The 17,147-nt window shown below is 40.7% G+C and overlaps 1 protein-coding gene across 2 annotated transcripts in view; it reads left to right on the top strand.

The window, feature by feature from the left end:
* Positions 1 to 15,317, top strand: part of KERA (keratocan) — a 28,599-nt gene extending 13,282 nt beyond the window's left edge. For both annotated transcript variants that reach the window (XM_073650686.1, XM_073650685.1), the window contains exon 3: positions 14,583 to 15,317. In XM_073650686.1, the coding sequence (XP_073506787.1) occupies positions 14,583 to 14,752 (170 nt within the window). In that variant the 3' untranslated portion in view covers positions 14,753 to 15,317. The remainder of the gene's footprint in view (positions 1 to 14,582) is intronic.
* Positions 15,318 to 17,147: the final 1,830 nt, after the last annotated feature.

The raw sequence follows: 17,147 nt of genomic DNA, 5'->3' as shown, positions 1-17,147 counted from the left end.
GCCAGAGGAGGATGATTGAAGTCTACAGTCATTGAGTCAGCAGAGTAACTTTTATGGCAACTTTTAAGAACTTTGCAGCTCAGCACTCAGTGGGCCTGATCTGTAACTTTGTGTAATCAGGCAATTTGTGGCTAAGTTGCTGTGGTTCCTAAATGCTTCCAGTTTTCATTAATACCAGTCTCAGTTGATTGTGGAATGTTACGGTAGGAAGGAAGAAATTTCATGAACTAACTTGTTGCAATGTTGACAACCTGTTAAGCCGCGTCTCACATAGCGAGATCACTAGCGAGATCGCTGCTGTGTCACGGTTTTGGTGACGCAACAGCGACCTCACCAGCGATGTCGCTATGTGTGACACTTTGCAGCGATCAGGCCCCTGCTGTGAGGTCGCTGATCGCTGCAGAATGTCCTGGACCTTTTTTTGGTCGTTGCCCTCCCGCTGGTCAGCACACAACGCTGTGTGTGACCAGCGGGAGCAGCGATCAGGCTGGTAACCATGATAAACATCGGGTTACTAGGGGCACACGCGCACCTAGTAACCCGCTGTTTATCATGGTTACGAGCCTGCTAAAGTGAGCGGTAACCTCCCGCTCATCGTAGCAGGCTTGTAACCATGATAAACAGCCGGTTACTAGGTGCGCGTGTGCCCCTAGTAACCCGATGTTTACCATGGTTACCAGCCTGCTCCTGCTTCAGCAGGCTGGTAACCAGGAGCAGGACATGGTGGAAAGATTCTTTCCACGATGTTGCTGCTCCCCTGATCGTTGGTGAGCGTGCCTGTTTGACAGCTCACCAGCGACCACATAGCGACGCAGCAACGATCCCTGACAGGTCATATCGTTGTCGGGATCACTGCAGCGTCGCTAAGTGTGACGGGGCCTTTACAGTACAGTTTGCAGAGATGATATCAGCGTAAGAAAAACAGTCCCTAAATAACAGTCCGCAATGCTTGCAGCAGACAATAGGCTAAACAGGTCTGAGGAGCAGTAGATGTAAATTGCAGAAATCACAGAAGTTTGTAGACTGAACATAATATTAACTCAGTACTGAGACACCACATGAGTGTATAAGTCAACCTTAAAAGGCATTGGATGACGATATCAGTAAGGTATGTCAAGCAACTTATGAAAACTGACATCAAGCACAGTAAAATGCTGTGATCAGTGTGGAAGGGACTGGAGACCTGGAGTCAAGCCAAATGCCTAACAGTAACAGAAAAAAGAGGATGCTTGGTATGAAATCTATTTAACATGATTGGAGCATTAATGACCTTTTTGAGCACCCAGCATCTCTCTTTGGGACTTTATCTCTTTCAATCTATGAAGTAGAAGAGATTCCCACAAACCTTCATATGGTTGAGAAATTGGTTGATTTCACACTAGGTGTATGGATCAGAGGCAGGAGTAGTAACTGTCTTTACTCTAAGACAGAATGTGGTGAGGACCAGAGGATGTAGGATGGAGAGATGAACAGCATTAGGAAATTTAAACACTGCAGATAGCTTCAGATGGAAAGAGACCAGATTAAGTTCCTGGCCAATTTAGAGTGGGCTGATGAACTTAGGATACAACTTTTTGTAATCAGTCTTTAAACCGTTGTTTTTGATGGAAAGAGATTTCCCAGAATACTCGGAAACTAAACTGCTGTGGACGAACTCAAATCCAAGAAAGCAAATCCAACCAATTATCTGGATGGGAGTTGGAGAATGTTTGCCGATATTGTTCCATGGACTTATTGATTCTAGTCGGTTGTGAATTATTTTGAGGTGATAAGCTAAAAAGTCCAAGAAGATTTTTAAATTCTTGCAGAGTGCCCTCCTGAACCTGGAAGCAAATCACACACTATGGTAAGAAACTATGTGAGCTGGGAGACGGTGGAACCAGTAAAATTATTTGAAAAATATTTGAGCTAACAGTGGAACAGATGGGAGTCTTTGCCACAGGATAAAACGAGACATCTTGGAAAATTAGTCCACCAATACTCAGATAGTCATGAAGACTTATGCTTAGGAAAATCTGTAACAAAATTCTATAGAAATCTGAGCCCAGGACTTTTGTTTTGTAAGAAGAGGTGAAGGAGGAGGTGTCTGACATGAGGGTTGAACTGCACAAGGTAAAGGCAAAATGCTACAAATTCTTTGACATCTTGTTTTCAATTGGGTTATCAGTAGAAATGCCAAAGGTGTTCAGCAATTGTTTAACTATTAGGTGACTAGAAAGAAAAGAAGAATGGGCCTAAGAAAATATTTTCTGGCAGGGAGTCAGCCTATGGGCTGTCTGAAGATATTACAGATTTTTATGGTCAGTATAGATGGTCAAAGGGATCTTACCTTCTTCAAGTAGACCTCAGTGGCTAATTTTATAACTAAGAGCTCTTGGTCACCAATAGAATAATTCTGTTCCGTTGGTGAAATTTGTTTGGAGAACCACCTGAGTAGATTTCTTGATACAACGGAATTTTGAGAAAGTACTGCTTCTATGCCAACATAGTCATCTCTTTCAATGAAAAACGGCCTGTTTGTATTAGAATGGTGTAAGACATGAACAATGGAAAAGCAAGATTTTAGTTCTTGCAAGGCTTGAATGCCAGAATCAGACCAGTTCCAAGAATTAGCACTCTTCTAAATTATAGATGTTTGAGGAGAAACCACTTGAGAGTAGTTTTTAATAAACTGTCAGTAATAATTTGCAAAGAAGTGTTGGTCCTGGTCAGTGGTAAACTCCTAGACAAATGGCAAATAAACACAACAGTCACTGAATACTCAAACACCTCATGGGTCTGGAGAAGGCGTGTGACGTCATGAAGTACGGAGTAATGAGGAAACCAAAAAGCAAACCAACGCATTTCGGTTCCCCTTTGTCATGGTGTAGAAATCTGAATCAAATCTATATTTGGTGTGAACAGCTTTCAAAACAGCATCAATTCTCTAATGTGCAGTTGCCATTGGACAAGTATTTTGTAGGATTGTAGTCAGGAATATGACTAACCAGATATACTAAACAGGTAATAATAATTATCATTTTCATATTTTAGTTGAAACACAATCATTAACTGAAACAGAAGCAGTTGTGCAAGAGGCTTAAAAAAGGGTCGATAACAGTGAAACTTTGTTATAGAAAGAGGTTGTGGAAAACTATTTTGTGTCACACGTTATGTACCTTGGGAAGATTAAACACAGCAACACGACACAAGATAGTTATTCTGCATCAGCAAGGTCTGTTACAGGCAAAAATTTCAAAGCAGACTGTGATTTCAAGATGTACTGTTCAAGCTCTTTAAAGACGCACCAAGAAATGGGCAACTTTGAGAACTGTAGAGTCAGCCAATGAATCTTAGTGCAATAGATGAAAGACACATCACACTTATTTCCCTTTGAAATCAGATGTCCAGCAGTGCCTCCAGTTTAGAACTGACAACAACCAGTGGGACTCATCTAGACTCATCTATTGTTCAGAGAACTCTAGCTAGAAATGGACCTAATAATAAGTAAATAATTTAATCCAAAAAGACATATTTTTAACATAGAAACAAGGCCATCCAACTCAATCATATGTGAAAACATAGGAACTGAGGCATAAAAAATAGCAGCAGGTCTTCTGGACTGATGAGTCTAAATTTGAAACATTAGGCTGTAACAGAAACAGTTTATCTGTCAAAGGTCTGGAGACTGGTAAAACAATGATTGCCTGAAGTCAACAGTGAAGAAAAGTGGAGGTTTGTTGCAAGCTTAGGGCATCATTTCAACAATTGGAGTTGGGGATTTGGTCATGGTTTATGGTGTCCTCAATGCTCAAATGTAAAAGCAGATATTGTCCATCATGCAGTACCATCAGGGAGTCATGTAATTGGCTACAAATTTATTCTGCAAACACACAGTCAATGTTATTAAGAATGATTTTCAGCATAGACAAGAACACACAGTCCTGGAAGTGATGATATGGCCCTCACAGAGCCCTGATCACAACATCAAGTCTGTGTGGGATTACATGAAGAGACAGAAGGATATGTGCAAGCCTACAACTATAGAAGTTGTGTGATTTACTTTCCCAGATGTTTGGCACAACATCACTACCAAGTTCCTTCAAAACTTGGTGCAAGTGTGTCTACAAGAATTGATCCTTTTTGATGGCAAAGGGTGGTCACAATAAATATTGATTTTTATTTTAATTTCTCTTTTAGTCGTCCACTTTGCATATTGTTAATTGATAAAAAATAATGTATTAAAGGGGTTGTCCGGTCTAAAATGAAAAGTCTACAGTAACCCTGTGTGACTGCATACTTGTGAATCCTCCTACCGCATGCACTGTGCGCTGCGAGGATTCGCCATTGTCTGCCCTTAGAATGGTGGTGAAGTATGCGATATGATTACTTCCATGCAGAGCCCATCTAGTCGGCATGGCCTCACTCGGTAAAAGTGCATTGAGCAAGGGTGCTCAGTGTATTCAAAAGTATGCAGTCACGCAGAATGACTGCAGACTTTTAATTTGAGGCTGGACAACCCCGATAAATGTATTTTATTTAGATTCTATATGATATACCAACACAAAGTAGCAAGTATTTGTGAAGTGTAAAGGAACTGATAAATGTTTATCTAATTATTTAAAAAATATAAATATGAAAATTTTGATGTGCATTTGTATTCAGTCCCCTTTAGCCTAATACACCAAAATAGAGTCCTGAGGACCAATTGCTTACAGAAGTCACATAATTACTAAATTAAGTCCACCTGTGTGTAATTTATTCTCAGTATAACTACAGCTGTTCTGTGACGGCCACACAGGTTTGTTTGGGAACATTAGGAATCAAACAGCATCATGAAAACCAAGGAACACACTAGACTGGTCAGTGTTATGATCTGCAAAATGTACTAAGGAAAGATAGGGGAAAGCTGTCCCTGCATTAAGACTAAGCTGAATCCCTGCGATGTAGCTGGCTGCCTGTTCCTTGTGAACAGACCCGCCTTAGTCCTCGGCTAGTCTGAACGAAGACCTATAGGATTAAGGGAGGGGTCCTTAAATGAACTAAGGACTGGGACAAAAAATGGGACACCGCCTAAACAGAAGTTGTTGCAGAGCACAAAAGACAAACTGACAAAAAGTACTAGAGGTCCAAGAGGACCAAGCGAACTGACAGAGATGGGCACCGAAGCACCTGGCTAGAGAGGCAGTCAAACAACACTGAAGTCAAGCAAGGCCAGAAGGGCGGAGCTGGAAAATATAGGCAGATGGCCACGTGACCGCAAAACACAAGATTGCAAAAACTGACAGGAAAGTTCTAACAGTCAGGGACAAAGTTGTGGAGAAGAGTAAAGCAGGTTAGGTTATAGAAAACTAGCCCATGCCCTGAACATCCCATGGAGCACTGTTCAACACATCATCAAAAAATGGACAGAATATGGAACAACTGCAAATCTACCAAGACAAGGCTGTCCACCTAAACAGACATATAGACAGATAGCAAAAACTAACAGGAAGGTTTTAACAGTACCCCCTCTTTTATGAGGATCCTCTGGATCCTCCAGGCCCAGGAATATCCGAAAACCTCCTGTGGAAAGCTTTAACAAGCCTAGGAGCAGAGACATCATCCGTCCTTAGCCAGGAGTTGTCTTCGGGACCGAAACCCTTCCAGGAGACAAGATACTGTAATCTCCCTCTATGCCATCTAGAATTCAAAATACGCGAAATTTCAAAATCGCCGTCTTCCACCACAGGAGGAACTGTGACAGTGGCGTCCCTATCAGATACGTAAGCCTTTTTCAACAAGGAAACATGAAACACAGGATTATTGTTACAGGAAGTAGGGACATCCAACCTAACAGCAGACCGGTTAACAACCTGAAGCACTTTAAATGGACCCCCAAACTTAGGACCCAGTTTTTTAGAAGGAATCCTCAACCGCAGGTTCTTTGAGGACAACTAAACCATGTCACCCACAGTAAACAAAACCTCTTTACATTTCCTGTCAAAATACTTCTTGGACTTCTTGTTAGCCTCTTGCAGGTTACAATGTACATTAGTCCAAACTCTCTCCAAATCACCGAAAAAATACTTCTCCTCCGTCACCGCCGACCCCAATTTGGAGAACGAACCAAAAAACGGATGTCTCCCAGTACAACAAAAAAAAGGAGAACACCCAGCAGAGGAGGATGTATGATTGTTAAGAGCAAATTCTGCGAGAGGCAGAAACTCAGACCACACCTCTTGATTGCCTGCCACAAAACAACGCAAAAACTGTTCAACATCCTGGTTCTTTCTTTCAGTCTGTCCATTCGAATCCGGATGATAACCAGACGAAAATGACAAATGGACTCCCAACCTGTCACAAAAAGCAGGCCAAAAGCGAGCCACAAACTGAGGTCCTCTATCAGAAACAATATCCGTGGGAACGCGAAGGAGCTTCACAATCTCCTTAACAAACGCCTTAGCGAGTGTCTTGGCGCAGGGCAACTTAATGAATGGAACCAAATGACACATCTTACTAAAATGGTCCACGACCACCAAGATGACAGTAAAACTCTCGGACACAGGAAGATCAGTAATAAAATCCATAGTGAGATGCGTCCAAGGCGCACTAGGAACCTCCAGAGGGCAAAGCAACACCGCAGCAGGAGTATGTGAAGCCTTTGACCTAGCACACACAGTACACTGACGCACCCACTTGATGACTTCCTTTTGCCATCCAGGCCACCAAAAACTGCGACTGATAAGTCTCTTAGTCTCCGAAACTCCTAGATGACCTGCCAACCAAGACTCATGACACTCCACAAACAAATCTCTCCTAAAGGCTCTAGGCACGAACAACCTCCCATGGGGAGTGTTAGATGGAGCATCATCTTGAGCATTCAGAATCCCATTCTCCAAAACGGAGTCCAAAGCCGCCACCACAACTCCTTTCTGCAAAATGCTCTCCTCCTCCTCGGCACCGACCGTAGGAGAGAAGCTGCGAGATAAAGCATCGCCTTTAACATTCTTAGTACCAGGGATATAGGTAACAGAAAAATGAAACCGAGAAAGAAAAAGTGCCCACCTAGCTTTACGGGCATTCAAGTGCTTGGCAGCATCGAGATAGATCAAATTCTTATGATCTGTGAAAACCTGAATAGGAAATCTAGCGCCTTCCAAAAAATGACGCCAATGTTCAAACGCAAGTTTAATAGCCAGCCACTCCCGATTTCCAACATCATAATTCAGTTCGGTTTCCGAAATTTTTTTAGAAAAGAAGGCAGAAGGATGTACTCCACCCTTGTTCTCCTGAGACAAAACTACTCCAACTCCCAGTGATGAAGCATCGACCTCGACCAAAAAAGGCTTGGTCTCATCAGGCTGCATAAGGATAGGGGCAGAACTGAACCTCTCTTTAAGATACTCAAACGCTTCAATGGCCTCAGTAGTCCACTGGGCTGTATTCGCACCTTTCCTGGTGAGATCGGTTAGAGGTTTAACAATTACAGAAAAATTCTTAATGAATTTCCTGTAATAATTGGCAAAACCCAAAAATCGCTGTATAGATTTCAAACCAATAGACCTAGGCCATTCCTGCACAGCCTGAACCTTCACTGGGTCCATCTCAAAGCCCTTGCTGGAGACAATGTAGCCCAAAAAACGAATTTTCTGCACAGCGAACTCACATTTCTCCAGCTTAGCAAAGAGGGAACTATCACTTAATAACTGCAAAACTTCACGTACACTCTGCCAATGGGACTCCAGATCTGTTGAATAAATCAAAATGTCATCCAAATACACAACCACATTCTTACCAATCAAAGGTCTCAGGATGTCATTAATAAGGTTCTGAAAAAATGCAGGTGCATTGGTAAGACCAAAAAGGCATCACCATATTCTCAAAATGACCTACTGGAGTGTTAAAAGCAGTTTTCCATTCATCACCCTCCTTCACACGTAACAAATTGTATGCCCCCCGGAGATCAATTTTGGAGAACCACTTGGCTCCCACTAACTGGTTAAACAAGTCAGGAATTAACGGCAATGGGTAGGAATTGCGTACGATAATCTTATTAATTTCACGAAAATCCAGACAGGGACGTAAACTGCCGTCCTTTTTTTTAACAAAGAAGAATCCAACTGCCACAGGTGACTTAGAAGGTCTAATGTGACCAGCAGCCAGGCTAGTATGTATGTACTCCTCCAAGGCCTTTCTTTCAGGGATAGTCAGATTAAACAAGCGACTTTTGGGAAGAGTAGCGCCCAGAACAAACTCAATGGAGCAATCATAATCCCTATGAGGAGGTAAAACTTGCGGCTCCTCCTCTGAAAAAACCCTCCAAAAATCTTGAATAGGTACCGGTAATTCCCCTTTTTCCACAGCCGCAATGCGACCATTGCAACATTTATCATAGCACTTCAGACTCCAAGACTTAATCACATTAGTAGACCAGTCCAATAAAGGATTGTGCAGTCTTAACCAAGGCAATCCTAGAACAACTGGAGAGGTCAAATTATCCAAAACAACCAAGTCCAAAATTTCTTGGTGACCTTCATTGATAGTGAGAGGAAATGCAGCAGTCTTGTGAGTAATACCTTTCAAAGGAGTGTTATCAATTGCAACCACAGAAATAGGTGATGAAAAAGGTTTGGATTTTAATTTAAGGTTTTCCAAAAACCCTTTATCAATCACATTAAGTGTTGAACCACAATCCACAAATACCTGAAATTCAATCAAATCTCCCTGCAGAGTAGTACTCCCAGAAAGAAACACTTCTGCAGAGTGTAAACAAGCTATACGGGCATAACTGACCTTTTTTTTTTCTTTACTTAAATGACGCTCACAAAACTTAATCAAATGGTCAGCTTTACCGCAATAAAGACACAAACCCTTGGCGAATCTCCGATCTCTTTCCTGAGAGCGGAGTGACATCGCCCCAACCTTCATTGGTTCTCCGCTGTCAGAGCAGATTTTCTGGGAACTAGGACCTGAAGTTACAGGAGTTTTTACATCATTAACCCTGGACCTCAGTCCCCTCGAACAGCTAACTGCATAGCTTCCTGCAGAGTCTCAGGTGCAGGGAATGCAATTAGCAAATTCTTAACCCCTTCACTCAGACCAGCAAGAAATAAACATCTCAGCGCAGAATCATTCCATTTAACTTCTGAGGCCCATCTCCTGAAGTGTGTGCAATAATTTTCAACATCATCTGACCCCTGATTCAAACGTCGAAGTTCTGATTCAGCAGATGAGATTCAATCAGGATCGTCATATAATAGTTCCATAGCAGAAAAAAATTCTTCAACAGAACTTAAACACGGATCATTAGGTTAGAGAGAAAAGGCCCACCCCTGTGGTTCTTTGCGCAAAAGTGACATAATAAAACCAACGCGCTGTGATTCATTCCCAGAGGATCTTGGTCTCAAACAAAAATGTAACAAACAAGCATTTTTAAAAGATAAAAAAGCTTGCTGTTTACTATAAAAAAAATCAGGCAGTCCTACCTTGGGTTCGACAAAATGCGCTCCAGGACAGCTACTCACGTGTTGCTGAAGCTCGGCCACCTCCAGAGACAATCCCTGCAGGCGTTGAGCCAACTCCTGGACGGAAACCATACTGATCCCCGAATTTCTTTCCTTTTTGTTTTTTTGGGCTGGACTTACTGTTATAATCTGCAAAATGTACTAAGGAAAGATAGGGGAAAGCTGTCCCTACAGTAAGACTAAGCTGAATCCCTACGATGTAGCGGGCTGCCTGTTCCTTGTGAACAGACCCACCTTAGTCCTCGGCTAGTCTGAACGAAGACCTATAGGATTAAGGGAGGGGTCCTTAAATGAACTAAGGACTGGGACAAAAAATGGGACACCTCCTAAACAGAAGTTTTTGCAGAGCACAAAAGACAAACTGACAAAAAGTACTAGAGGTCCAAGAGGACCAAGCGAACTGACAGAGATGGGCACCGAAGCACCTGGCTAGAGAGACCGTCAAACAACACTGAAGTCCAGCAAGGCCAGAAGGGCGGAGCTGGAACATATAGGCAGATGGTCACGTGACCGCAAAACACAAGATAGCAAAAACTAACAGGAAGGTTCTAACAGTCAGGGACAAAGTTGTGGAGAAGAGTAAAGCAGGTTAGGTTATAGAAAACTAGCCCATGCTCTGAACATCCCATGGAGCACTGTTCAACACATCATAAAAAAATGGACAGAATATGGAACAACTGCAAATCTACCAAGTCATGGCTGTCCACCTAAACAGACATCCCAAGCAAAGAGAGCACTAATTAGTGAAGCAGCCAAGAGGACCATGGTCATTCTGGTGGAGCTGCAGAGTTCCAAAGCTCAGGTGGGAGAATCTGTCCACAGGACAACTATTAGTCGTATATTCCACATATCTGGCCTTTATGAAAGACTCGCAAGAAGAAAGCCATTTTTAAAAGCAAGCCATAAGAAGTCCTGATTGTAGTTTGCAAAATGCCATGTAGGTGACACAGCTAGCATGTGGAAGATGAATAGCTTTTTCAAGACACAGTAGGTGGCTTTAACCTTCAAAGTATTACATACCTTGGTTCTTATGTCACTTGAAATTAAAACTTGCAAGTTCAATCTATTATATAGTCTGACAGCATAAACACTCACTAAGCACAAGAATTTAGAAGATCTTGGTCCAGGTCTGGTTTCTAATTCAAAGAAGTAGTAGACATGTTCTCAGCTGTGTATTTCCATATGCGCCATGTACAGTATCTCAAGTGTTGGCAATGCTCTTTAATAATCCATAGCATAGTTAAACACAAGACATGTTCATTCTTGAGAGCAGTAATTATTTTTTCAGGCTTTGAAAGCTTCTATTCAAGTTGATCTAAACCCTTACACTAAAGGTTGTGATGTTTATCTTTTCTATATTCCAGAGAGTGGTTCATGTCGAGTTAATGATTATAGCAAGTAAAATATATATTTGTACCATGTTAGCCAGTAGATAGAAAACTATTAAAATTTGAGAGTCCTCAGTCTTTTTAATGGCAGAGAAGATGGTAACAAATTATAAACTTTCAAGACTACTCAGGTCTCTTCATCAGGCATGGTATCATGAGAGACCTTAGTAGTCCGGAAAGATTCTATTTGTTACCATCTTTTCAGCAATAACAGCGAGAGCAGGCGCCGCTGATGGGAGTAGTCATCAGCCAGCGCCTGTGTTCCAAGTAAAGAAAAAAAAAATTAAAATAAGCAAATAAATATTGAAATAAAAACAAAAAACACAGTTAGGCTGCGTGCCCACTATGCGTTTTTTAAGCATTTTAGCAGCTGCAATTTCGCTGTGAAAATGTTTAAAAAATGCTTGGTAGAAGGTCTGCAATGTTCCCCAATGATAATCCGCATGTGCTGTTCACATGCTGCAGAAATCTCTGCTGCAGATTATCATTGCGGAAAAATTTGCAGCACTGCCATTCATTTTGCGGAATCGCGGCATTTTTGCCGCCATTGACTTGCATTGAATCACTTAATATCTGCATGACTACATGTGCACATGCGGATATTAAGCGCTTCACTGTGCGGATGGTACCCGGGTCTGGAGAAGAAGAGACTCTCATTCAGACCCGGGTACCATAGTACCTGTAAGAAAAAAGAATTTGAAATAAAAAAACATTATACTCACCTTCCGATGTCCCCCGGTCTCCTCTATGGTGCCTCCAGGCTCCCCTGTGACTTGCGATGGTGTAAAAGGACCTTCCATGATGTAATTTAGTCATGTGACAGGTCACACGACCGCTGACTAAATGACATCATGGAAGGTCCTTTTACACCACCGCAAGCCACCGGGGAGACTAGAGAAGGAGACCGGGGGCCATCAGAAGGTGAGTATAATGTTTTATTTTATTTTTTACCATTTTATTATTTTTTTAACTATTAACTTGGTCATACTAGATAAATCCATGCCGGTTGCATGGATTTATATAGTGTGACCAAGTTGTCAAGCACTTTTCCAAGTGATGCTAAAATCGCTAGGAAAAGCGCTTGACAACCCGCATGCGAAATCGCATTTGCAAAATGCATGACAAACGCTTGTCCCTGGCTGAAAAGACGCATGTAAAATCCCCATGCGTTTTTTCTGCCATGGAGATGCAGAAACGCTCAGGAAAAATCCGGAGCATTTCTGCATCGTGGGCACTTAGCCTTATGCTCACCTTAACAACTAATCCCCGAAGCCCTTGTCCCCTGTAAAAAATAAAAAATAAAAACACCATAATACTCACTTTAATGCCTAATCCCCGATACTCTTGTCACATGTAAAAGAGAAAGAATAATAAACCACCATAATACTCACATATCCGCCATAATCCATACTATCCCACGACGATCCGGATCACTTGCAGAGCAGTCACATCAGCTAATATGATTGCTCTACATGACAGATGGCTACACACTGACACAGGCAGTGTGTATATGCTAAGCTGCCGTGAGAAAGTTCACCAGAGTTCATCAGCTGGTGAGCCCCGGGGATCTCACTTATTTCACCGCCGCTGCATGAGAAAGTTGTAGTTAGCACCTGCAGTGTATATTAAGTGTAAAATTAAGAATTAAATTAAAAAAACAATGTGGGCTTCTGCAGATTATTCATAACCAGCAGAAGGAAAGCCGTCCACTGGAGGTTGATATTACTAGCTATATACTGGCTAATAATAATTAGCAATTCTGTCTGTGGCTGATATTAATAGCCAAAGAAGGGGCCATGGATACTAGCCCACTCTGAAGCTAATAACATCAGCCCTCAGTGCCCCCAGAAATGGCGCATCAATAAGATGTGCCAAATCTGGCACTTAGCCTCTGCTCTTCCCACTTGCCTAGGTGCGGTGGCAAGTAGGGTATTAGGGTTGGGGTTCTTTTCAGTCTTGTATTGGCAGCTGACATGAAGCCCAGGGGTAAGTAGTGGAGAGGCATCTATAAGACGGCCACATTACTGGCCCCATAGTAAAAGTTTGTAAATAAAGACACTGAAAAAAAGTCCACACGGTTTTACACATTTATTTAAAATTATAAAAAACAGTTATAGTCACCTAACATCTAATCCTCTCAAGCCAATGTCACCTGTAAAAAAGCAGGAAATAAAAATGCCCTTATCACCTGTAAAAGAGAAAAAATAATAAACCACCATAATACTCACCTATCCGCCATGATGATAATCCATACTGTCCCACGACAATCTGGATTACTTATAGAGCAGTGACATCAGCATTCAATTACGTGACTGCTCTACATGACAGCCGGCTACACAGCTGATGAACCCTGGTGACCTCACTTACGGCACCACCGCTGCAGGAGAACTTTCTGTGTTTAACTGTGTTTTTTATTTTTATTTCAATATTTATTAATTTTAACTTTTTTTTCCCTTTACTTGGAGCACAGGCGCCGGATAATGACTACTCCCATTAGCAGTGCCTGCTCTTGCTGTTATCAGCGACAACAGGTGTAGGCTGATGAAATTAGTACTCTCATCAGCCGACACCCTGTGACCAGAGGTAAGCTTTTTACCGCCGGTCACAGTCAAAGCTGCAGGCTCACGCTATCCTCTGACAGGAGGAAACGATCTTACCGCTGATCAGAGCCACCAGTGTTTCTTGAACTGTCACACACATGACTGTGCAGGAAACATCCAATGATTGGGGTGCCGAACCCAAACAATAACACGGACTTCCTGAGGAAGTCCGTGTTCGGGATCAGTGCTCGAACACTAAGTATTCAGTACTGACCCTGAACTTTACTGTTTGGGTTCTCCCATCTCTACTGATGAGCTCCCAGCCTGGATAGTCCTACAAGTCCCAGTGAATTGATGCCCCCATGTCGCCTGCAACAAAAGTTCAGCACTGCGCGGTGACAGAAGTAGAAACAAGAACGGCGGGCACCGATACAAATATCATAATAATTTACTGAAAAACAATAAAAAAAATTCAAAACATTTCTATGGAAGTCCAGATCTCTGTATAGAGGTTGAATAATAAACATCAAGGCAATCCCTGGGACCTGGTAAATAAAGTGGCTAATTCTAAGCCTGTTAGTGAAAGTCCTTTTAAGAGCGGCCTGACTACTATTAACAGTGACCCTTTAACATTTTTATAGCAAAACGAATGGTGCATTTCAAAATTACTTCTTGTTCTGCAAAAGCAAGCCCCAATACGTCTATGTCAATGAAAAAATTAAAAAAAGCTCTTTGAAAAATAAGAAATATGAAAACATAAAACTGAAAACTGGCTACATTCTAAAGGAGTTAATATTGCTAGGAGTTGACATATTTATTGTATAATTAGAATGACTGAATATTGACATAGCTGTATTGTCATAATTATAAAGAGAATTGTTCAAAATGTATTTCTATGCCATGTTTTTATTAATATTTTGTACATTATATTATACTTAATATACCAATGAAGACATTGCACTTTTGCCTAAATATGTACTAAAAGACATCTCCTGCTCTGGTATTTCTAATTGTATATGTACATTCCAGAAATCATGGTAAAACACTATAGGGTTATATTTTTCAGAATATTCTCAAATATGTACTGTCTAAAACAGAAAACAGCACATACCTTAATTTCTGATATTTAGGAAGGAAATGTATTAATTAAATTGTCTTTTATTTTTCAGACATAAGTGGAACCACAATTTGTCCTAATGTAGTCATGGAAGAACATGACCCACACTTTCCACATGGACCTCGTCTTCGTTATTTACGTCTGGATGGAAATGAAGTTAAACCACCAATTCCATTAGATCTTATAATTTGCTTTAGACTTCTTCAGGCTATAGTTATTTAGGTATCTACTGTATAACTACATTAAACTGATTCAGATTGACAAAATTAACGCAGATCATTTTACATTCATAGTCATCTCTCAAAGAATTTTTCTATGAATGTAATTGGATGGGATTAACATATTTTTGTAAACTAATGCCTCTGTTTGCATAATAGTCATATATCAGCACAGCTAAAGCAGCTGAGGGATCAGCTTTCCTGGATCCAAATGTTACAGGCTTTGGCAGATTATGGTACAAATTGGGAGGTGCCAAGAACATAGCCCATATTTTTTAATGTGTACTATAAAGCATTATTTTAGATTAAACAATGGTAATGTTGGTATGGCTCAATTAATGTATTAGTATGTTTTTACATTGGTTCCTTAACGGAATCTTTAAAATATCAATGTATTAAAACCATGAATTAAATGCAGATGTTAGTAGTAAAGCAATATACATCTTACTGACTAGGTGTTTCACCATGATGTAATGTACATGGAAACTATGCACCAGGTTAATTTAATAATAGGTAAATGTTTATGTACCTCTGCTTTCTGTTTTATTTGTGCAAATAGTGACAACTCTAATGTAAATCTGTAAAAAATAAAATGAAAGTAAGAGAAAATAAACTGCTTTTCTTTTTGTTAATTTTAAGCTATGTAATACAAATTTGAGCATACAAAAATGTATACATCTCCATAAAATAAAGAATACAATGGCATACAAAGAAATCCCAATTAAATATACATGTTCAAGTGTCATAAAAGTGCATAACCACATATTTTTTTTGTAAATAATTACCCAAAATAATTTGGAGGGTGCTATAGAATAAAAGATGATTAAAAAAAAGGAAGACGCATGTGTTAAGGCTTGGAAGGACTAAAGAGAGAAGACAAGTAAGTTCCAATGTATTCGAAACCATACCAATAAGTAACAGAAGCTTTGGGATTCATTTCTGGGGAGCAATAAGAGAAAATTGGAATTTTTCTGGCCTATGGATCAGAGTTATGTCTGAAGAAGGAAGAATGAAACTTATGCTAAAAAGACAACCTGCCTACAAGGAAGCATGGCAGTGGCTCAATGATGCTCTGGGGATGCTTCTAGTTTTACAGGAAACCAAAGTGTGTGGAGAACAAGAGGGATTCATTCAAGTATTGGGAAACCTTAGAAGAAAGTGTCATACCTTCTGTGAGGAAGTTGAAGTTTGGGTGTCTTTTGAACTTCCAACACGACAATATTTAAAATCACACCTCAAAATCCATTCATGCTTGGCTTCAGAAGTCCTAGAAGATTCTGGTGTGGCCATTACAGCCACTTGACTTGGATCCCATAGTAAATCGTTGGTAAGATTTGAGGAAGATGGCTGCAGTATGTAAAATTTATATTATTCCAGAACTGCAAACTACTGTCCACTAGGAATGGGCTAAGGTTCCTCAGGAACAATGACAGAAACTTGTGTCTGGCTATGCAACATATTGGCAGCAGGTCATAACAGCTAAAGGGTGCTCTACCAAGTACTAAAAATGCAATATGGGGTATATAATTTTGATCTCACTGAAATCTGGTTGATCTCTAAAGGCCTAGTGAGAAAAATATAAAACATTGAGAGTCTTCAGTGGTTGTTATATTTTAATGGCTAACTGAAAGGATGGTAACAAATAGCAAGCTTTCAAGACTACTCTTTTCATCATACACAGCCACACAAAATCTGAAGAGTCACATATTTATTAGTGATGACCGAGAACTAAACTGCTTGGGTACTTGTTACTCGGGTCAAGTAAATCGTAATGTTTGGGTTCTCGACCCAAGTAATGAGTACAATGTAAGTCAATGGGAAACTCAAACATTTTTCCGACAGCCCATCCTGAGGTCTGGAGGGGTCTAAAAATTGGTCAAATCGATGAAAACAGTCCTCAAATGACATGGAAACAGCACGGGGAAGACCCCTGGAAGCATCTCTGAATCCCAGGTCACTGCTGTGAACAATGTTGTCAGAGTATTATGCCACTTTTTACAGACTGGCAATAAGACATACAAAAACAAAGCTAAAATGGATTTTACTGGAAAAAAATGTTAAGAAACATTCTTTCCAGAGTAATGACTTGTATATAAAGCAAAATAAATAACCAAAAACAAAAATGCTCCTCCACACCCTGTGCTATGTTCACATGTAGTGTTTTGATGCGTTTTTGCATTTTTGCATTGCTGTCAATGGTGAAAAATGCATTCACCAGAAAATGTAATTTTAACATTTTACTACCTTATCTGGTCATATGGTGTGTGAGCCATGATCAAACACATCCTGTTTCATTTATGAATAAGGGACTCTGAAAATCACAAAGCCTACTTTTACAGGCTTATCAGGCGGCCCTTACTATTGTTGGAGGGCCACCAGTCGGTGCTCACTATTATTAG

This window comes from Phyllobates terribilis, unplaced genomic scaffold (genome assembly GCF_046119375.1).
Source record: "Phyllobates terribilis strain yellow unplaced genomic scaffold, ASM4611937v1 Scaffold_11__3_contigs__length_659146591, whole genome shotgun sequence".
Taxonomy (NCBI): domain Eukaryota; kingdom Metazoa; phylum Chordata; class Amphibia; order Anura; family Dendrobatidae; genus Phyllobates; species Phyllobates terribilis.
Note: the sequence above shows the minus strand (reverse complement) of the source record. Positions and strands in the feature narration are given on the sequence as shown.